Genomic DNA, 23188 nt, shown 5'->3' with positions numbered 1-23188 from the left:
TGTGGGTTCCTGTGGTATACATTTCAAGACCCCAGCGAGATGTCACCAAGTTGGGAAGATGTGTATGGATAGCTCTCAGGGACACCACCAGAGGTTCCAGGACACCAAAGCCCCCAACTCACTTCCTGTTGAATTGGGTCGGAGTAGACCCCACACAGCTCAACCCTTACCAATGTCTTCTTTCCCCCACAAGCCCTGGCCTTGGCCTCAGCCACCCTAACCCCACCCTACCCAGATGGGGAACTCACCTGGGCCCCTGGAATACAGGGGCTGCAAGGTCCCCCTTCACATGGGCCAGGCCCTGCAGTGTCTAATGACCCAAATAGCCTCTCCTCTCCCTGCCCGTCCCCATTGGTGCAGGTGGACAAGACGACTTTGGTTCTATCTGCAGAAGCCAAATCCCCACTGCTCCCCAGCAAACGTTGTTTAGTAACACAGTCCTAAGCAATGTCAGCTGACAAGAGGTGAAAACACAGGAAGCATTTCTTCTGCTAATTTGGCCCATTTGGAAACCAAATGCAATGGCAGGAATATTTAATGCCACCAGCCCGGCTGTCCAAGATACAGACCTCTCCCATGAACGTGCTTTAGGTCAACTTCAGTGGTTCTTACAGAGGGTGGCACCAATCCAGGGCATGTCAGGAAACGTGTGGGGGAGGGTTCTTTTATTTTCATAATGACTGAGGAGGGGGGAGGTGCTACAAAGTTAGATTCTTGGGGGTCAGGTTCAAGAAATACCTTGCAAAGAGAGAAGGTCCCACCCATCCCAAATACTAATAGGGCCCTAGTGAGAAAGACTAGAAAATAGCAGAAGAAAATGACACTGAAAGGAAAATGGTGCTACGGTGCTCCTAGCATGGATTATCCTCTTCTCTCTACCCCTCGCCGTTGTATACTGGTTGTGAACAGTGTCTTCCTCCAGGTAGCCCGAGTTATAATTGAAAATCAATCCATTTCCTTGGCTTTCTCCGCAGGAACTGCCTGCTTCTTCTGGCAACCTCCCCCATCCTCGCCATGCAAGGACACTACTGTGACAGCTCAACCATTTCCAATAACCAAATTCCAGCACCGGGTGTACCCAAATGCCAAGCAGTTTTTATTGTGGGATTTATTTTCAAAGAAAAATATGATAGATTATAACTAGAAATGCTTGGCAGACGATGTCTTCTCTGGTTAACCAGTACGATAAGGTCTAGTCATCTCAGAGATGACAAAGGCAAACAAATATGAGGGTCTCAATGAACACGGAGTCTAGAGACTCTGCTGAAGGGAAGGGAGCCCTGTGCCTTCCCATAGTGAAGTGATCTGTGCACCACAAGGCAGGGTCACTCAGCACGGCATGGTGGTGTGTCTGGGAAGGACTGCTGTCACACCTGTCAAGAAACCCAGAATGGAGCAGCCCTGTGCCACCAGATGGAGCAGTGAAAGCAGATATTCCGTTTTAGGTCAGAATCCCAGCTCTGCACTAATCAGCGTGTTGCTTAACCTCTTTGAGTCCAGGTTCCCTGCAGGAACATCAGCCTCTGTAAACCTCGGGAATGATGTGAAATTACGGTGCCCACCACACATACTGAGGATTATTAGAGGGTGGCTGTTGTGACAAATGACTCTCGGGGTGTCCTGCCACAGTCACTATTGAAGCCTTTACAGCTACTACAAGAGGGTTCTGCAGGATACCAACAACAGCAGCAGCAAACACATGGCACTTACTGTGTGCAGGCACTGCTCTAAGAACATCATTCACATCAACACACCTTGGGAGGTAGCACCACACTCACCCCATCTGACAAACAGGGACACTGAGGCATGGAGCTGTCAAGCAGCCTGCTGATTCAGCCAGCTAGACCATGGCAGAGCTGGGGTTGGAACCCAGGCTGCCCCACTCCTGAGTCTGTGCTCTCAGCCAGTACTTTGTGTTTTGCCTCTAAAAGCAAAGATGAGGAGGGAACTCTCTGTGGATTCTGGGTGCTCAGGGGAGTTAAAGTTGCCCTTTAGTCAGAGGCAGTTACATGACTATTGTTTTTTTTTTTTTTTTTTTTTTGGTCTTTTTCGTGACCTGCACTCAGCCAGTGAGTGCACCGGCCATTCCTATATAGGATCCGAACCCGCAGCGGGAGCGCTGCTGCGCTCCCAGCGCCGCACTCTCCCGAGTGCACCACGGGGTCGGCTACATGACTATTGTTTGCCTTGACCTCTCCTTTACAGAAAAATCACAGGATGATGATAAAATACTAAAGACTGTAACATTCCCCCTCCTATCCCTCTTTTAAAAATCTAGGCACCAAAAAACAAATATGGCAATTGATGAAAGAAAATAAAGAAAACCCCAAACTGGGACAGGGCAAGAACCACCCAGCACTAATTTCAACACTGTAAACTAGAAAGCAGTCAGACACCAGTCACTGAGGCCCACGACCTTACCATCATGGGAACCTTCTTTTTATTTATATTTCTAACTATAAAAGTACTCTAAGCACATTGCAGAGAATTTGAGGAACAGATTAAGGGAGAAAAGACCTTGCACCCTAACAATCCAATGCATCCCTGGCTGTTGTTTCACTGCTCTCCCTTTATGTCTTTTTTTCTGAGCATTTATTCATTTTTTCAGGCTTGTCATCTGTAATGTGCATCTGGGTATGCATCTGGCACAGCAATCTATTATAAATGAAAGAAGGGACCACTCCTAAGGGTAAGACGGGCAGCAAAACCCAGCATAGCCCAACAAAGTGCTTTGTCCCTCTGCCAAAGCAAGGGTATCTCCTGAGGTGACCTGTTGGACTACTGGTAGTCATGGAGTTGCAGTTGATTTTTTCTTCAAAGATGAGCTGCCTGAACGTTCCCATGGGTCACTGCTCTGTAATGAGATTTTCTAAGATGGTGAACAGCACTCCAAGCCAAGGAAGCACGTGGCAACGAGACTGTCCAGAGTGCCCCAGGGTGAGAAGCGCTGCCCCTGTGGCAGCTGAGAGAAGCCAGCCAACACTTGGGAAGAGCAACGCTGATCCTTAGGAAGGCCAGCCAGACGCCAGGTGCTGCAGTGGCCTTAAATCCTCCTTTGCAGAGAGGACCCGAATATATAATATCAGAAATGAAAAAGTAGACATTACAACTGATACCACAGAAATATAAAGAATCATTAGAGACTATTATAAATAACTATATGCCAATGAATTTGAAAACCTGGAGGAAATGGATAAATCTCTGGACACATTCAAACTACCAAGACTGAAAAACAAAGAAACAGAAAACCTGAACAGACTAATAATAAGTAACAAGATTAAATCAGTAATCAGCAGTCTCCCAACAAATAAAACCCAGGACTAGATTGCTTCACTCCTGAATTCTACCAAACCTTTAAAGAAGAATTTATACCAATTCTTCTCAAACTATTCCAAAAGAACTGAAGAAGAGGGATTTCTTCTAAATTCATTCTATGAGGCCAGCATTATTCTGACACCAAAATCAGACAAGGACACACAAAAAAAGAGAATTCCAATCCAATATCCCTGATGAACAAAGATGCAAAAATTCTCAACAAAATGCTAGCAAACTGAATTCTACAGCACACTGAAAAGACTATACACCATGATCAAGTGTGATTCATACTAGGGATATAAGAATGGTTGAACATATGCATATCAATAAATGTGATATACCACATCAACAAAATCAAAGAGAAAAACCATATGATCATCTCAATACTTGCATAAAAAGCATTTGATAAAATTCAATAACCCTTCATGAGAAGAACTCTCAATAAATTAGGTGTGAAAGGAAAGTATCTCAACACAATTAAAGCCATATATGACAAACCTAAAGCTAAAGTGATACTGAATGGGGAAAAGCTGAAAGCTTTTCTCTAAGAACAAGAAGAAAAGGATGCCCAGTCTCACCACTCCTACTTAACATAGTACTGGAAGTTTTAGAGCAATCAGGCAAGAGAAAGAGAAAGAAAGGGTATCCAAACAGGAAAAAAGTTATTCAAATTTTCCCTGTTTGCAGATCACATTACCTTATTTATAGGAAAACCTAAAGACTCTGCAAAAAAAATTCTTCAAACTCATGAACAAATTTAGTAAAGTTGCAGGATAAAAAATCAACTTATGCAGCTTCCAGTCAAGATGGAGGAATAGACGGTCGCAAGCATCACTCTCTCCCCAAAATCAACCAATTTACACCTATTAAAAAGCAACGACAGCCAAGCTGGGACCACTAGAGCTCGGGAAGAGGAGGAGAGGCCTATGGAGTTCATGAAGGCAGGAGAAGCCACGATGAGCGAAAGAAAGGATCACTCCCACAATTTCGAGCCTGGAAGCTTTAAGGCTGGAGTTGGTGAGTGCACAGAGCAGGAGCTGGCAAAAGCTGCAGCTGTACCCTTCAGATGAAGTTGTTTAGAGGCAGCAGGGGAGAAGAGGGCCTTGGTGTCCCTCAGGCCAGCAAGACAACTTACAGGGTTCCTGTGGACCCACATAGGAGCAAGGAGCAACAGACAACAGAAAAAACGAGCCAGGCAGAGGCCAGTGAGTCAATGCAAGGGACTGGTTCATGACCCATCCCATGGGAGATGTTTGGAGAGTTGGGGGTGGGAGAGACAGGCCCACTGGGGGAACACTGTAGTACAGCATGGACAGCTGATCCACCCCCGAATCAGCACAGTGGAGACTGGTCAGCAATACAGATCAGCAGGGGTGCAGTTTGCTGAAAAGTCTCATGCCCAGACCAGAGTTTCCATATAACCCAGGTGTGCTGGACCTCACAAGACCTGGAAGTAATTACAAGGTAAACAATTAAAATATGAGCTGCACAAAAAGCCTTCCCCAAGGAGTCAGCAGCAAAGCAGCAATTTAGCTCAACCACAAGGCTCAAGTGTTGGTCCCCACAGGAAGTTCCCCCATTTTAGAAGTAAACAAAGGACAACAAATTAGTTCCAGCACAGAGTTTAAGTGGTGAGAACAGCAAATAATGCAACACAGAACTGCTAAAAAAACCCAAAATACCCACAGATCAGAGACAAAATTTGATATTAACTAGTAAAGATCTCACATCACTAAAGAACACCTATATAACCGAGAAGGATCGGAAGCCCCCGGGCTCCCAAGCCAGGGAATGGGGAAGGCCCAGGACCTCAGCCATGCCCCCTGACATCTGCAACCAGCCCAGTGAAGACCACTGAGCCACTGTAGGAAGTGTCCCAGCTCAGGAGCTTCAGCCACAGCCCCCTGACATCTACATCCAGCCCAGAGATGACTGAACCACTGCTGGAAGCCCTGGCCTCCCCTGAAGGAATGGGGGGGGGGCGGCGCGGGGCGTGCCACAAGCCTCAACCATGCCCCCCCTTCTTCCTTCTCCCACCCTATTTCCTTTCCCATTCTCATCTGCCCCTCCCCCAACTGCTCTGCAACATCTTAGAATGTAACAAAATAATAATATTAGTAAATAAATAAACATTAAAAAACCTACTTGTATGTAGTGTTTCTGTACACCAACAACAAAGTAGTTGAAAAAGAAATCAGGAAAGCAATTCCATTTATGACAGCTACTAAAAAAATAAAGTACATGGAAATAAATTTAACCAAGGAGGTGAAAGATTGCTACAATGAAAACTACAAAACACATAAAAGAAATTAAAGACAACAGACAAAAATGGAAAGACATCTCAGATTCATGGATTGGAAGAATTAATATTGTCAAAATGGCCATACTACCCAAAATGATCTACGGATTCAATGTAATCTCTATCAAGATACCAATGACATTCTTCAAAGAAATATAAAAAAAATGATCCTAAAAAATTATATGAAACCACAAAAAACTCTGAATAGGCAAAGAAATTCTAAGCAAAAAAGATAAAGCTGGAGGCATTACATTATGTGACATCAAAATATACTGTAAAGCTATGGTATTCAAAACAGCATGGCACTGGCATAAAAACAGACACATGAACCAATGGAATAAAGAACCCAGAAACAAATCTGTGCATCTACAGCCAACTGATTTTTGAAAAAGGTGCCATACATTAGGGAAGGGACAGCCTCTTCAACAGATGGTGCTGGAAAAACTGGATCCACGTGCAGAAGTGAGAAACTAAATCCCTGTCTCTCACCATATACCAACATCAATTCTAAATGGACTAAAGACTTAAGTATAAGACCTAAAACTATAAAACTACTAGAAGACAATGTGGGGAAACATTTCAAGACATGGTTTAGGCAAAAATTTTATAGAAAAGACCTCAAAAGCAAAGCCAACAAAAGCAAAAATAGACAGATGGATTATATCAAACTGAAAAGCTTCTGCAAAGCAAAGGAAACAACAGAGGGAAGAAGAAATTGACAGAATGGGAGAAAATATGTACTATGATAAGGGATTAATATTCAGAATATACAAGGAATTAAAAAAACTAAACAGTAAAAACCCCAAATATTCCAGTTGAAAAATTAGCAAAGAGCCCACCAGAGTGACAGGCAGCTGCTCAGGACCCCAGAAAGTGGGCCCTGCTCCCAAGAGTCTGACCCAGCTGCCACCAAGGCCACTGGACCAATAGGCAGCCAAGTGAGACCCTGGCAAGTGGCCCCATCTCTGAGAGCCCAACCCACTGCCACTGAGGCCCCACCAGAGTGACAGGCAGCCATGCTGTCAGCAACACTCCCTGCCACTGCTGCAGACACCCGCGTGGAACAAGTGGGCCGTGACAGCCACAGCCACAGCAACTGCTGCCACAAGGATGGCTCACAGCCTTTCCAGCAGCCACCACTACCTCATAAGTGACCTGCTGACCACTCATCAGCACAGACAGGAGGAGAGTCACCAGCGGAGCCCAGGGAAAGAGGAAAGAATAAAGAAAACGCACCCAGAGTCATCCATTCAAATGAGGAGCACTAGTATTCCTCGGTGCACCCATCAGGGTCAGGAGGAGCTAGCCAGGGTGCCAATAGTCCCACGCAAGAACACCCACCATAACCTAAGAGTACCAAGACTCCAAGGCACTATGCCCCAAAATTCAAGACCTTGTGCACGTCCTGATGAACCAACATAGTGTCACCAAACTCAGCAAGGAAATCCTAAGTGCCCCAAAGACTAGGCCACAGAGGCACTCCCACACAACTCCAACAATGAATTCAGCCAAAGAGACTACACTACTGCTTCTACCTGGAACCAATACTAAAACACCCCATCATTATAAAACACATCCACAGGAGGAGCTCCCTCTCTGCAAACCCCACTCCAGAGTAAATGAAAAAGCAACTGCAGATGGCTGAACACCAATGTAGATATACCAGAAATATGAAAAACAAGAAAATATGACATCACTAAAGGAATATAATAGTTCCCAGATCCTATAGAAAAGGAAGTCTTTGAAATGACTGAAAAGGAATTTCTAGCAACAATCCTAAGGAAACTCAATGAGATACAAGAAGACAGAGATGACACAATGAAATGAGAAAAAGTATCCAGGACCCAAAGGAAGAAATCTATAAAAAAATTAATGCCCTAAAAAAGAATATAGCAGAGCTTGTGGAGCAGAAGGATTCATTCAATAAGGAAACAACAGAGAGCTTAAACAGCAGGCTAGAACAGGCAGTGAGAGAATTTCTGATTGCGAACAAAGCCTTTTCAAAATAACCCAGGCAGACAAAAAAAAAAAAAAAAAAAAAAAAAGAAAGGAAAAATAATTTTAGAAAAATGAAGAAAATCGAAGAGAGACAGACAACCATAAGCGCACAAACATCCAAGATCATGGGTGTTCCAGAAAGGAGGGAAAAATGAAAAGGCATTGAAAACATATTCAATGAAATAATAAAAACTTCCCAAGTATAGGGAGAGATAAGGAACTTCAGATCCAGGATTCTCAAAGATCCCCAAACAAATTCAACGTCAAAACGTCATCTTCAAGACACATTATACTCAAACTGGCAAAACTCAAAGACAAAGAGAGAATCTTAAAAGCTGCAAGAGAAAAGTGCCATCTCACCTATAAGGGAGCCCCTATCAGACTAACAGCAGACTTTTCATCAGAAACATTAAATTCCAAATAAGAAGGGGATGATATATTTAAAATATGAAAATACAAAAATTGCCAGCCAGGAATACTACACCCAGCAAGGCCATCCTTCAGAAATGAAGGACAAATAGTATATTTCCTAGTCAACAAAAATACCAGAGTTCACCACCACACAACCAGCCCCACAAGAAACCCTCAAGGGAGTACTGCACCTGGTACCTGAAAAACCGCCATCACTACCATGAATATTCAAGAAAGAACAAAATCCACCAGTAAAACAAAAATGCAAATGATAGAGAGAAAAGAACTTTATCTAAATAACTCAAGAAAACAACAAACACAGAAGACAACAATAAAATGGAAAGAAAGGAAAAAAAGATATTTAAAACATCCAAACAAAAATCAATAAAATGCCAGGACTAAATCAACACCTTTCAATAATAACTCTTAATGTAAAAGGATTAAATTCCCAACTCAAAAGACATGGAATAAAAAATTGGATTAAAAAGATGGACCCATCAAATGCTGTCTTCAAGAGGCTCACCTCACCTCTAAAGACACACATGGACTAAGAGTGAAAGGATAGAAAAAGATACACCATGCAAATAGAAATGAAACCAGCAAGAGTAGCCATTCTTATGTTGGATAAAACAGACTTTCAACCAAAAACCATAAAAAGAGACAAAGAAGGCCATTGTATAATGATAAAGATATCTATCCAGCAAGAAGACATAACAATCATAAATATATATGCACCCAACATTGGAGCAGCCAGATATATAAAGCAAATACTATTAGAGCTAAAGAAAGAGATAGACCCAAGTAGCATAATAGTAGGGGACCTGAACACCCCTCTCAACATTAGACAGATCATCTAGGCAAAAAATCAATAGAGAAACACAAGACCTAACCAATACTTTAGACTAATTGGACTTGGCTGATATCTACAGAACATTTCATCCAACAACCACAGAATATACATTTTTCTCATCAGTACATGTAACATTCTCTAGGATAGACCACGTTAGGTAACAAAAACTGAATTATTTCATGTATTTTTTTCAGACCACAATGGATTAAAACTAGAAATCAATAACAAACAAAACTCTGGAAGCTATAAAAATGTATGAAAATTAAACAACATTCTACTTAATGACATATGGGTCCAAGAAGAAATTAAACAGACATCAAAAAATTATTGAAACTAATGAAAATAAGGACACATCATACCAAAATCTGTGAGATACTGCAAAAGCAGTACTGAGAGGGAAGTTTAATGCAATAAATGGTTACGTCAGAAGAATGGAAAGATGGCAAATAAACAACCTAATGCTTCACCTCAAAGAACTAGAAAAACAAGAACAATCCAACCCCAAAGTTAGTAGATGGAAAGAAATACTTAAGACGAGAACAGAACTAAATGAAATGGAAACCCAAAAAACAATACAAAGATCAATTAAACAAAAAGTTGGTTTTTCGAGAAGGTAAACAAAAGGGACAAGCCGTTAGCTAAGCTAACTAAAAAAAAAAAAAAAAAGAGAAAAGACACGAATAACAAAAATTAGAAATGAAAAGGAGACATTACAATCGATACCAATGAAATACAAAGAATCATTAGAGGCTACTATAAACATCTACAAAGCAAAAAATTTGAAAACCTGGAGGAAGTGGACAAATTTCTGGACACATACAAACTGCCAAGACTGAACCAAGAAGACACAGAAATCCTTAACAGACAATTAATATTCAAAGAGACTGAAGCTATAACCAGCAGTCTCCCAACAAAGAAAATCCCAGAACCAGATGACTTCACTGCAGAATTCTACCAAACCCTTCAAGAAGGATTAATACCAATTCTCTTCAAACTATTCCATAACATTGAAACAGAGGCCATTCACACAGGACTGGATGGCTTCACTGCCAAATTCTACCATACCTTTAAAGAAAAGTTAATACCAATTCTCTTCAAACTACTCCATAATATTAAAACAGAGACCATTCTCCAGACCCATTCTATGAGGCACATATCACCCTAATACCAAAACCAAAGAAACATCTACAAAAAAAGAAAACTACAGGCCAATATCTTTGATGAATATAAATGCAAAAATCCTCAATAAAATATTAGCAAATAGAATACAGCAAACATCCAAAAAATTATACACCACAATCAAGTGAAATTTCATCCCACACCACATTAACAAAATCAAAGACAAAAACCATATGATTATCTCAACAGACACTGAAAAAGCATTAGACAAAATTCAACATTGCTTCATGATAAAGACTCTCAACAAATTAGGTAAAGAAGGTAAGTATCTCAACACAATTAAAGCCATATATGACAAACCCACTGCCAATATCATCCTGATAATATCATCCTTAAGAATGGGAACAAGAAAAAGATGCCCACTCTTGCCACTCCTATTTAACATAGGAAGTACAAGCAAGAGTAACTGGGCAAGAGAAAGAAATAAAGGGCATCCACACTGGAAAACACAAAGTCAAATTGTCCCTGTTTGCAGGTGACATGATCCTATGTATCGAGTAGCCTGAAAACTCTACAAAAAACTCTTAGAGTTGATAAATGATTTCAGCAAAGTTGCAGGACACAAAATCAACATGCAAAAATCAGTAGCATTTTTATACTCCAACAATGAACTAGCAGAAAAAGAAATCAAGAAAGCAAGCCCATTTATAATAGTCACCAAAAAAATAGAATACCTAGGAATAAAGTTAACCAAGGATGTGAACAATCTCTACAGCAAGAACTACAAATTACTGTTGAGAGAAATTAAAAAGAACACAAGAAAATGGAAAGATAGATATTCCATGCTCTTGGATCAGAAGAATTAACATTGTGAAAATGTCCATACTACCCAAAGTGATCTACAGATTCAATGCAATCCTCATGAAAATACCAACAACATTCTTCACAGAAATGGAAACAACAATCCTAACATTCATATAGGACAACAAAAGACCCCAAACAGCCAAAGCAATCCTGAGAAAAAATGAATAAAATAAAGCCAGAGGCATAACACTCCCTGACTTCAAATCATACTACAAAGCTATAGTAATCAAAAAAGCATGGTACTGGCATAAAAACAGACACATGGACTAATGGAACAGAATAGAGAGAGAACCCAGAAACCAGCTCATATATGTACAGCCATCTGATCTTCAACAAAGGCACCAAGAACATACACTAGGGAAAAGACCGCCTCTTCGATAAAAGGTGCTGGGAAAATTGGACATCCATATGTAGAGAATGAATCTAGACCCATACCTCTTGCTATATATCAAAATCAACTCAAAATGGATTAAAGGGTTAAATATATGGCCAGAAACTATAAAACTCCTAAAAGAAAACATAGGGGAAACTTCAGGAAGTATGGCTGGGCACAGACTTTATGAATATGACCCCAAAAGCACAGGCAACAAAAGGAATAATAAATAAATGGGATTATATCAAACTAAAAAGCTTCTGCACAGCAAAAGAAACAATTAATAGAGCAAAAAGGCAACCAACAGAATGGGAGAAAATATTTGCAAAATATGCATCTGACAGAGGATTAATAACCAGCATATACAAGGAACTCAAATAACTTAACATTAAAAAAATAAGTAGCCCGATTAAAAAATGGGCAAAGGAGCTGAATAAGTATTTCTCAAAGGAACATATAAGAATGTCCAACACACACATGAAAAAATGCTCAACATCACTCCGCATTCAGGAAATGCAAATCAAAACCACACTAAGATATCACCTCACTCCAGTTAGGCTCGCTATTATCAGGAAAACTGAGTGTAACAAATGCTGGCAGGGATGTGGAGAAAGGGGAACCTTCCTACACACTGTTGGTGGGACTGTAAAACGGTGCAGCCATTATGCAAAATGGTACAGAGGCTCCTCAAACAACTACAAACAGAACTGCCGTATGACCCAGCTATCTCACTGCTGGGAATATACCCATTGGAATGGAAATCATCATGTCCAAGGAACACCTATACTCCTATGTTTATTGCAGCTCTATTTACAGTAGCCAGAAGTTGGAACCAGCCAAAATGTCCATCATCAGATGAGTGGATACGGAAAATGTGGTATATCTACACAATGGAATACTACTCTGCTATAAAAAAGAATGAAATACTGCCATTTGCAACAACATGGATGGACTTAGAGAAAATTACCTTAAGTGAAATAAACAAGGCACAGAAAGAGAGGCATGTTCTCACTTATATGTTGGAGCTAATAAAATTAAGAAACAAACCACAAAAGAACATACAGCAATAAAAAAAAAAATGAGCAAAGAATTTGAACATATTTCTCAATAGAAGACACACAAATGGCTGAGAGGTATATGAAAAAATGCTCAACATCACTAATCATGAGAGAAACGCAAATCAAAACCACAATGAGATACCATCTCACTCCATTTACAATGACTATTATCAAAAAGACAAAAAATAATAAATGCTGGCTAGGATATGGAGAAAAGGGATCTCTAATAAACTATTGGTAGGAACGTAAATTAGTACAGCCACTATGGAAAACAGTATGAAGATTCCTGCAAAAACTAAAAATAGAACTACCATATGACTGAGCAATCCCACTGCTGGGTATTTATCCAAAGGAAAAGAAACTAGCATTCCAAAAAGATGTCTGCATCTCCATGTTTATTGCAGCACTATTCACAATAGCCAGGACATGGAATCAGTCTAGGATGAATGGATAAAGAAAATGTGTATATATATATATACAATGGAATACTACTTAGCCATAAAAAGGAAAGAAACCCTGTCATTTGCAGCAACATGGATGAGCCTACAAAACAAGTCAGGCACAGAAAGATAAATACTGCACATTCTCACTCACATGTAGGAGGTTAAAAAAAAAAAGCTGAGCATACAGAAGTAGAGAATAGAATTACAGTTACTAGAAGCTGGGAAAGGAAGGGAGGAAGGGGAGGGAGTGCAGAAAGGGAGAGGCTGGGTAACGGATGCAAAATTACAGCTAGATAGGAAACATAAGTCGCAGGGGTCCACAAGGGCATCATGAATCCATAATTAACAATAACTTACTGTATGTTCTCAAATGACTAGAAGAGAGGAGCTCAAATACACTCATCACAAATGATAAATTTTTGCGATGATGAATATGCTAATTACCCTGACTTAATCATTACACATTGTATATATGTATTGAAATGTAACTTTGTGTCTCATAAATATGTACGATCAATAGATGTCCATCAAAAAATAAATACATGCATATTTAAAATAATAAAATAAAATAAAATCTTTCTTTGTGGAATTTTGGATACCTGAGAACACCTTACCAAGCACGTTTGTTTACCTATTAAAGGTGTTAAGCCTGCTAAAGAAGCTCTTTGCCATTCCTTAATAAAGTGTTTCTTTCTATCACTGGACTGTAAATGAGACTTAATAATTAACAGTAAAAGATTTGTGCTCATTGAGCCTGTGGAAAGACCAAATCTTTTTCTTTTCACTATCAATAAATACTTTCATGGGTGGTCAGTTTAAAAGAGCCCTTAGATCTGGACACTCTGTCTATAAACATAAGATTCTACACCCAAATGCAGAGCTAACTACTATGCAATCCAGCAAAAGTTGAGGTTGCAAACTGGGGGCCTGGGTTGTGTTTTGTTTGGCTAATACACTGCTTCAAAGAAAGCAAATTTAAAAATAAGGAAACTCCATGTAAAAGTTCATTACTGACTGCTAACCATGACTATTAGGTGCTCCCTTGCCCCTGCCTTGTTTTGCTTGTAAACAAAAAGGCTCCTCGTTTGTCTAGTCCAAATTCTCACTCATAACGAGACAGTGCTTTAGTAGTAAAGAGTGGGAAAAAAATTAACCCCGCAATCAACTTACATATTTCCCCTATGAGCAAGTGAGTAATGCTAGGGAAGTTTTTCCAGACTTATCTCTTTTGGAAATTTCCAAAACAAAGGAGAGATTAGATCCTTCTAGCTGCCTGGGAGATCTCAGTGTCCTCTCCCCAGTGCTTTTGTGGCCAGTTCACAGAATCCCAATCACAGGGTATGAAAATGAACTATCCTGACATTATCCCCACCAAGTCAACTCTAAGTGGTTTTAAATATTCATATGTACTTGAAACAGCTGGGTCTTTCCAAATCTACATTCCGTACAAGGAAAGAAATTTCCAAACTATGTCCTCCCTTCCCTGACCAAAACCATGGGACAACTATGAAAATTCAAAGTCCAGTGGCCGTGAAAGTTAAGACACCATTATCTCTCCCCCAGTCACCTTCCATTTTATATCATAGGAACTTTGTGACCTATACGAAGCATATTTTGGACAACACCTCTCCAAGAAGTGCTTAAACCAACTGAATTATCTTCTTATTTCTAGAAAGTTTGTTTTTTGAAAATTATTACATGATCATTACAGGAAATTTGAAAAAATATAGCAATATTTAAAGAGGAAAATGTTAATTACTCACAATGGCAAAATCAAAAAACACCACTGTCAACATTTTCATTGTATTTTTAACAAAGTAGGCATTATAATGTGCACATAATTTACCTTTTGCTTTTTTGAACACCATGACACCCTAAGCATTAAACTCCTTTTGCAAAAACCCCTTCAAAAATATTTTAAAGGCAAAAAACCATTCTATTCTATTCTACAGCTACGTGACAATTCATTAGACATTATCGCTGGTCATCTGATGTTTCCAATTATTATTACTGTGATATAAGTAACTCTGCAATGAACATCTTTGTGCATAAACCATAAGTTGCTAGATCATAGGGTATGAGTATTTTGAAATCTCTTGATACACATTGCTATGATGTGAGCTGGAATGAATCCACCTGCACTTATTATTTTTGTTGTTTCCTTAAACCTTAGAGCAACAATATCTGATGAACAGGAGTGTAAGTGACATCTTGGTGCTCAAAGCATTAAGAGGAAAAGGGGCAGAGTCAGCATTCTCATTTCCCCTCTTCTTAATGGGGGTGGTTATTACAAAAAGGGTGGGAGGAGAGAAACCAGGCACAGCTACTATAAAGAGGCTGAATGGTTTCCAAGTCCAAACACAGAAGAAGAAACCTGACAGGGAGCTTATGCATTTATGTCAACTGATATGCAAACCACAGGACAGGGACTGATGCTCTTCCCAAAACCTCTATGTCCAAAGCCTCCTTTTGTTCATTCTTGTACTTTACAAGGGAAAACACAGAATTTTTCACATAAAAACAGGCAGAGAATTTCAGACCAATAAACAGAACTTCTCACCTTTCGGAGTCTTGCAAGAAGACCTGCTACATGCTCGTGCTGTTCCGATTTAGCAAGGTCTTCTGCTGTCTTTCCATCCTGTTGGAGAAAAACAGTTCAGTTTCTTTTCTCTGCAAAAGACAAGCTGCATGTTCCATACATGATTCCGTCAGTCCAAGGTAGAAACCAGGATCACAGGCATCAGAAGCAAATCAGGTAGACAAAGAGTACGGTCTGCATTGTTTTCCTATCTGTGGAATCCTTTTTTCACTTGACTGTCCAGGAAAGGAAGGCAGGAGTGGGGACAAAGCGTGCACTAGTGTCTTGCAGCCCAACAGGGAGATGTCTCAGGCCCACAGGCGTTAACTTCAACTCGGCAGCCTCGTCAGCGGGCTGATCACTCCAGGTCCTGAGCCCCTCTCTCCAGTTAGGCAGACAATTAAGATTGCCACTGGATGCCAAATTCTAGTTAGTGCAGCTCATGTCTTGCAGTCCTCACACGGACAGACCTAGCCCCCCCGTGATGCCAGTTCCTGGTAACGACTGTGCGTTCCAAAGGAAAGGCTTAGTTTGACAATTTTGATTTAGTTTTGGTGAACATAAATTTAGGAAATAAGGGTCCGTAGCACTTTGCTTACTTTTAATTACAGATTCTCATGGGGTGCGGTTTCACACGGAATGAACTCATTTCTGTTTCTACCCTATGCATGTGCCGACACCGGCTGGCATGTGTGGAGCGCCTCCTACTGACACGCGCCACATCTGTCCTCAGGGCTCTGCCTGCATTAACCCTTCAGTCACTCCTGGGAGGCAGGAGCTGTCACCGTTCCCATGCCACTGAGGAGGACATGAACACCGGGGGCTGTTCTGTTGCCGTTTTAGAGATTACCAAAAATGCAAAAGCAGAAAAGATGAGAAGAAATTTCTAAATAAGGTGACCTTTTTTTAAAAAAAGAAAAATAAGAGGGATTTGACTTCTTAATATTTATTAATAATAAACATTATTATTATTATTAATAAACATTATTATTAAAGTTCCGGCCTGCAGATACTTACGGATCCCTGAAATGTGTTGAACAGCAAACCTCCTAATTCCTCAAGTCACCCTCTGAGCCATGCCTGGGGTCTCACTGGACCAACGTTTTTCAACCTCCACACTACTGACATTATTGACTGGCAAATTCTCTGCTGTGGGGGCGGTCTTGTGCCCTGTAGAATGTGTAGTAGCATCTGGGGCTTCTATCCACTAGGTGCCAGTAGCACCCCCACCCCCCAGTTGTGACAACCAAATATGCCTCCAGATTTTCCCAAGTGTCCTCTGGGGACAAAACCACCAGCTGAGAAGCACTGCTTTAGGCTGACACTGGAAGCTCAGATGGGTGCTCGGAGCAGGGACGCTCTATGGTCAGGACAGCGCTTCTCTCTCCACCCGTCCTGAAGTGTCTCCAGTGGGGCAGGTGAGGGTTTCTAGTTTGCTTTAGGGTGAATGAGGTGCCTTATCAGACACCACCATCCCCAAATCACCCAGTTCCTTTACTGACATGAGAGAAGGACTTAGCTCAATGGTTCCCAAACTTCACTGCACATTGGAATCACCTGGGGATCTGGAAACAATTCTGCTCCTGGCTCCCACCCCAGACCCTGCTTTCATCAGGATGCGGCGAGACCTAGGCTCTCCAGCATTTCTATTGTGCAGCAAAGCATGGAAATCACCACCCTAGTTAGAAGAAATCTGACCCTGATTTCAGTTTTCTGCCTTTTGACATGTCTGGACATATACACATAATGTGTCATGTATACCTCGCTGCATATGACACAGGTGGAAAACTGTCACTGGGAAAGGTGACTCTCCACTATTCAACCTCTTGAAAGACTAGAACCACCATCAACAATAATTCCTCACATCCGTGCAGCACTTTACAGTTTGCAAAACACGTATGATATGCTTTGCAATGTGACATGGTAGATTTTCAGCAGGTCTGGGCATTGAGAGGGAAACCAAAGTTGAGTAGCTTTCAATGAAGATGTTTCAGACAGTGTGAAGAAAAATACCTTTTTTTAATCTACAGAATTGTAAGGGTTTGTCCAATAAGCATGCACTCAACAGATATTACATGTCCTATGTACTGTGGTTTAAAGCATTTATTTATTCCTTCTGGTCTTCCTCCATCCAGCAGATATTTACTGAGAACCTACTCTGTAGTGGCCTGTCAATATAGCAGTGAATAAAATCAACAAAAATCCCAATTCTCGAGGGATTTACAAACTAGTGGAGAGGGCAGACAAGAAACAAATATGTAAATAAAATACTATACATCAGAAGTTCCTTTCCTGGACAGGGTGAGCAGCCCCACAGAGATCAGACACTGAGGAGGAGGAAGGGCAGACCTGGAGGGAGAGGACACAGTGTGCACGGATGCTGGGGGCCTCCTGAAGGTGCTGTCCAAGGCTGGTGCTCGGGGGACAAGCCAGGACCAGAGACCTGGACGTGGGCCTCAGCGTCAGGTGCAGCTGCAGGCCTGGGGGCTGGGAGGATGGCAGTGAGAGGACAGATGGCCCAGATGGAACCGTGGGCAGAAGAGGTGGGGTGCAGAGGGCAAACAGAGGCAGAGGAGATGCAGGAGCAAAGAGGACTTTGTCACCCGAGGCAGGAGAGAGTGCCAGGGAGCGTCAAGTACACCAAGTCCTAGAGACGTCATTAGTGAAACAGGATGAAAACGAGCTGCTGGTACTTGGGTGAGAAAGATGATAAAGCACAAGAAAGCGATGACTGCAAAAGTCAGGGGGGTGTCACATCAGGGGGACCAGGACCCTGGGATTTCTGGGGTGGCTGCCAAAGTTGTACTTCTTTGCCTGCATGGGACAACGAGGGTGTTTGTCTTACCGTAATTCACTAAGCTTTGCACTTGCTCACCTGCCTTCTTTTTTTAGTCTGTTTAATTTTATAATTAAAGTGTGGAAGGACAGAGCTAACAGAGATGACGGGACGCTGAGAAGACTGTCTCAAGTTCGCCTGCTGAGAAGAGAACGGGAGAGGGAAGGTGACTGCCGGACAGCGCCGTTGGGTCAAGGTGAGAGCGCTGTGGCGCCCGCCTGTCCCGCGAGGTGGCAGCCCTCAGCGCGGGCAGCTGCTCATGCCCGAAACAGTGGGCCGTGGGAGCAGAATGCACGTTGGATGCCAGCAGTTGACAGAGACCAACAAATGCGAAACATCTCAACAATCTAAACATATTGATTAGAGGCTGAAATGATAAAGTTTTGTATACCTTGTGCTAAATTAAATATATTACTGAATCTCATTTTCTTTATTTTTTCTTCTTAACGTGGCTGCTAGGAAACTTAAAATGATGAAGTGGCATGGGTTATATTTTTATCAGCAATGTCCTCAGCATGGAGCCACCTGTCTGAATGGTCCCACCACTCCCCTGCTGTCACCTTTGATGCCGCCCCGGCAGGTAAGGCCGGGCACCCTCCGGCCCTGATCGTGCCCCTCCCCTCACAGGCTCTCCACGCCCAGCTCCAGCCACAGTGCCCCCAACTCCTGGAGGGCACTGCGGTGCTCTTCACAGGTGTCTGCCCCCTTCCTGACCACGCAGCCTTCAGTCCCAGGCAACAGACCCCTGCAGGGAGCACCCCACCCCCATCAACTCTCTCAGGATTCCACTCTTTCCTGTCACCATGCTTGTCCCATTCAGTGGCTGTACACTGACTCTGTGGTCAGCGTCCCTCTCCCATGTTCTAGAAGTTCCCTGAGGGGTGCAGAGCATGTGCCTGGCGTCTGCAGAACGAGTAGGCAAGGGACTGAATGTGAGTGAGGCTGAGGAAGGCTCATGAGGGGACTGCGCACCAGCAGGAGGAGCAGTGAGGCCAGAGCAGGAGGTGGTTTAAGGCCTCGGAAGGGCAGGAGAGCAAGAGCTGCCCCGAGGGATGGCCCATGGAGGGTGACAGGAAGGGAACAGCTGTGGTGGGGAAAGGCAGAGGGACTCCGAGGATGCTGGAGGCCAAACATTTCAGCGGCCCCAACCCACACTGCCTATTTGGCAAGGAGTCAGCTGCGGGCATCTTCAAAGTCATCCTTGCTAGTTTTCTTATGAGGCAGTATCTGGGACAAAAATATATTTTTTCCTTGTAAAAACGTACATAAATGCTCTACTGCAGAGTAAGTGGAGTCTGTGCAAAGACACAGCTGGGCAGGGCTTGGCAATGCACACCAGGCCTAGTGGGCCCCTGCAGGGCAGTGCCTGCCTATCGTGTGTGGGTTTGCGGTGGCTGTGGAGGTACCCTGAGAAGAGGACCCTCCCGTGGACAGCATTGGTAATAACTGGGCCTGCAGAGAAAGCACAGCGCTGGGCCTAGCACCGCACAGAACAGACCCATCACGTTGTGGGAGGGCACGACACTGTGATAATGTGAGTGCGGTCTGGGAGGCATGTGCTAGACCAGAAGTCAGCAAACATCTTCTGTACAGGGCCAGGCAGAGATGTTTTGGGCTCTGCAGGCAATACAGTCTCTGATGCAACTGCTCAACTCTGACACTGTAGAATGAAAACAGCCAGAGACAGTACATAAATTAATGGGCATGGCAATGTTCTAATAAAACTTTATTTACAAAAACAGGCAGTGAGCTGGATTTGGCCGGTGGGCCACAGTTTGCTAACTCCCTTGACGGTCCCAAGAAATAAGGCCTCATGGCCCTGAGGTTGGCCACCATATCAAACACCACTTGATCACCTTAGAGAATCACCTTAAGTCAGCAAAGCTCTAATATGTGAGTTTCAGGACTCTCCCACACAAAAGATTGGGCAGGCAGACCACGGCGGGGCCAGCAACAAGTCAAATGATTATGTTTCACTGCAGCAATAAACCTGAAACCTTATCTCATTAGCTGACATATTTTCCCTCTTTGGTATTTCATGAAATGTGAATCAAAGACTTTATTTTCCTAAGATGTACCATGTCTGGAATGGGAAGTGGGGAGCGAGAGGAACTGAAAAAAATCTCATTAACAGTATTTTGCAGGCCCAGCAGCAAAGGAAGACTCTTCAGACAATAGGGGACAGCTCTTGTGCCTAATGCAGGATGGCAGCCTGGCCAAACAGGACAAATGCGCCCCACACACCAAGGCCTGTTCCTCCTCTAGCTCCTCCAAAAGGGAAGAGAGGCTTCAGTGCCCTGGGGCTAAGGGAGAGCACTCAGGAAAGGGAAACACAAACTTCTAATAAAACATGCAGACACTGTGGTGCGACACAGAAAACCAAAAGGCTGTTGGGAACCAGCGGGAATTCCTGGCAGAGCAGGGCCTGGTGAGATGAGGAAAGGATGAAACGTGAACTAGAAACTAAATTGGGTTTGTACGGGCAGATGTCCACAGAGCTGCAGTGGAGGAGTTAGGGCTCAAAGGCAGCTTGTCTGCTGTAGAACGCAGGTGCCGAGCAATGCCTTTCCCCTCCTGCCCGGAGGCACGAGCAGTTTCCACAAGCTCTGTCCTGTACTCACCGAGGTCAGAGCCTCCACGTTGGCTCCCATCAGACACAGGTACCGCACCACATCCAGGATCCCGTTGTTGGCTGCAAGGTGTAGAGGCGTTCGTCCATACTGGGAAGAGGGAAAAAAAGACCAAAGAGTTTTCTCAGGACTGTTGCTGAGGGTAACATTGAGGGAGTGTGTCCCAGGGAGACAGCATGATGGAAGGGACCTGGGGTCCACCAGACAGAACTAGGAGGCACTGTCTCACTTCTTCAGAAACTTGCTGTCCCCTGAGGCAGGCCGGCCAGTTTTCAAGTATTTTGCAGTTAAAAGAGTAACTTCAAAATAGAACTTCAAAGGATAAAAAAGCCGGAGGCTTATCACAAACTAAATAAAGTTTCCTGCTGTGCTGGCAGAAAGGAGGTATGAGCCAAGGGCGTGAGGGCCCCAAAGTTCCAGCAAGATCTGCACCAGAGTTCAAATTTATACACAGCCAGGGAAGAAGAGATGGAAGACAGCTACTAAAAACACTCTAATGAGTTTAAATTTCAAGAACAAGTGAACCATTTTTTTTTTAATGCCTGTGATTTCCAAACTGTGTGCCGAGCCACGTCAGGGAACTGCAGTGAATTCATGGGGGGGAGGGGGGGTAAATATTTTAGTTTTTGATGGAACCACCTGGACACCAGGTGAACTACTAGCTTGAGGCAGTTCAGAGTCTGAATATTAGATCGTCCTGCCTTCCTTTCGATAATATTATAGCTTTGCACAGGGGGCTTTGGCAGCTGCTGTGATAAGAATTAAGTATCTTGAGAAAATCACTGTGGAACAGGAAATGCGGGCGGTGCTGTCCAGTCTAAGTTCAAGGTTTGAGAAGTTGTGCAGTGCCCAATAGGCACCCATGTCCCTTGGTAAGTAATCACAGTTATGTAAATACAAAATGAAAATACTAGCCTTCTTTCAAGTTACGTGTATTATTTTTATCAACGGCTATTAAGCTATTAAGACATAAATATATATACTAAGTTGCCTGGACTGAACTATTTAATAAACAGAACTGTTAGGCATTTCTTTTGCCCTAGAGGAACTATGAGAAAAAATTACTAAAACATTAAGAATGCTGCTAACTGAGAAAGTTCAGGAATCTCTGCTTTATGCTATTTATTTGTAAATATCAGTTTTTGTTATGAAGTTAACATATGCTCATTTAAAATACTCAAACAATACAGAAGGGTATATGGCAAAAAATAAAAGTCCGCACCCTCTACCCTTCTCCCCACGCGCCCTGCTCACAGGTACACCTGTTTAACTCTGTGAAGCATTTTCTTCCAAGCTCTTACCCAGGAATCCTTAAGGGGAAATAAACAATTAAGAAAGCCAAGATGGGATCATACTTTACATACTACTCGGTCACTTCCTTTATTCATCCAACAATAGCTTGTGAATACTTTTTAAATACATGTAACCAAATCTACTATTCTTCTGGATGTCTGACTGACACATTCAATATATGGCTATGTCCTATTTTATTGAGCCAGCCCACCGAAGGTGGCCACTTCAGGAAGTTCCAATTCCTTGCTATTACAAATAATGCTGCACTCAAAATCCTTAAAATGGAAATTCTTATGTTATCTATGTTTTATCACAATGATAAATAAATAAATAAGTAAATAATGCTGCAATCTGTGCCCACGTTCATGTTTGTCCACTATCACCTTCTACAGTGATTTAGAAAGTGGATATTAAACTTTCAAACATCCTTGAGTTAACATGAGAATAAAAAGAGAAGGTTTTGAAGATCTGAATGACCTGTGTGGAAGGTGAATGTGAGGCAGACAGAACTCTGGCAACAGATGCATGCAGTTTTATAAAGAAAAGTGGGACGAAGAGAAGGGACGAGGGAATCGACACTCTGGAGGGCCCCCAATTTGGGACAGCACCAAACCCAAACTCCGTCACACTGTATTCCAGCTCCTTCACCATCCGGACCCAATGTGTCTTTCCAGGTTTATCTTCTCCCTTCCCTGACCCCTCCCTCCCCAATTACCCACCGCACGTCCCCCACGTGTCAGCAACAGTCCCCAACACACACCTGCCTCCCTCAGTCTGAAATTGACCTTCCCAAATTTTTCATCTGTCAAAGCCCTGATCATCTTAGGTGAGCACCTCTCACAAGCTTTCTCTGATTTAAGGTTCCATTTGTCACTTTTTTGTTTCTTGTGGCACTTGTGCTTTGTACCAGCAGTGATGACATGAGATGCTGCTATTTGAACGTGTTTTTACAGACGTGAAGGTGTGTCTGTCTAAAAGCAGCCTGAGCAGAGCCACCCACTGTGGCACCCATGAGCTTCTCACACCGTGCTTGGCCTGGTGCTTCTAAGAAAGTCATCAAGGAGCACCCAAGGGACGTGCAGTGCTCTCTCATACTCCCAGATGTGTGTGCGCCTGCACAT

General features: G+C 42.7%; 1 protein-coding gene across 1 annotated transcript in view; it reads right to left on the bottom strand.

Moving 5' to 3' along the window:
- DAPK1 (death associated protein kinase 1) overlaps positions 1 to 23188 on the bottom strand; it is a 179092-nt gene that overhangs the window by 23437 nt on the left and 132467 nt on the right. Inside the window, exons 18-19 of the mRNA XM_063080466.1 lie at positions 20766 to 20864; positions 15291 to 15368 (exon numbers count right to left, since the gene is read on the bottom strand). Of these exons, the coding sequence (XP_062936536.1) occupies positions 15291 to 15368; positions 20766 to 20864 (177 nt within the window). The remainder of the gene's footprint in view (positions 1 to 15290; positions 15369 to 20765; positions 20865 to 23188) is intronic.

Source organism: Cynocephalus volans, chromosome 16, assembly GCF_027409185.1.
Source record: "Cynocephalus volans isolate mCynVol1 chromosome 16, mCynVol1.pri, whole genome shotgun sequence".
Taxonomy (NCBI): Eukaryota; Metazoa; Chordata; class Mammalia; order Dermoptera; family Cynocephalidae; genus Cynocephalus; species Cynocephalus volans.
The sequence above is the reverse complement of the archived record's forward strand: the minus strand, read 5'-3'. Positions and strand labels throughout refer to the sequence as shown.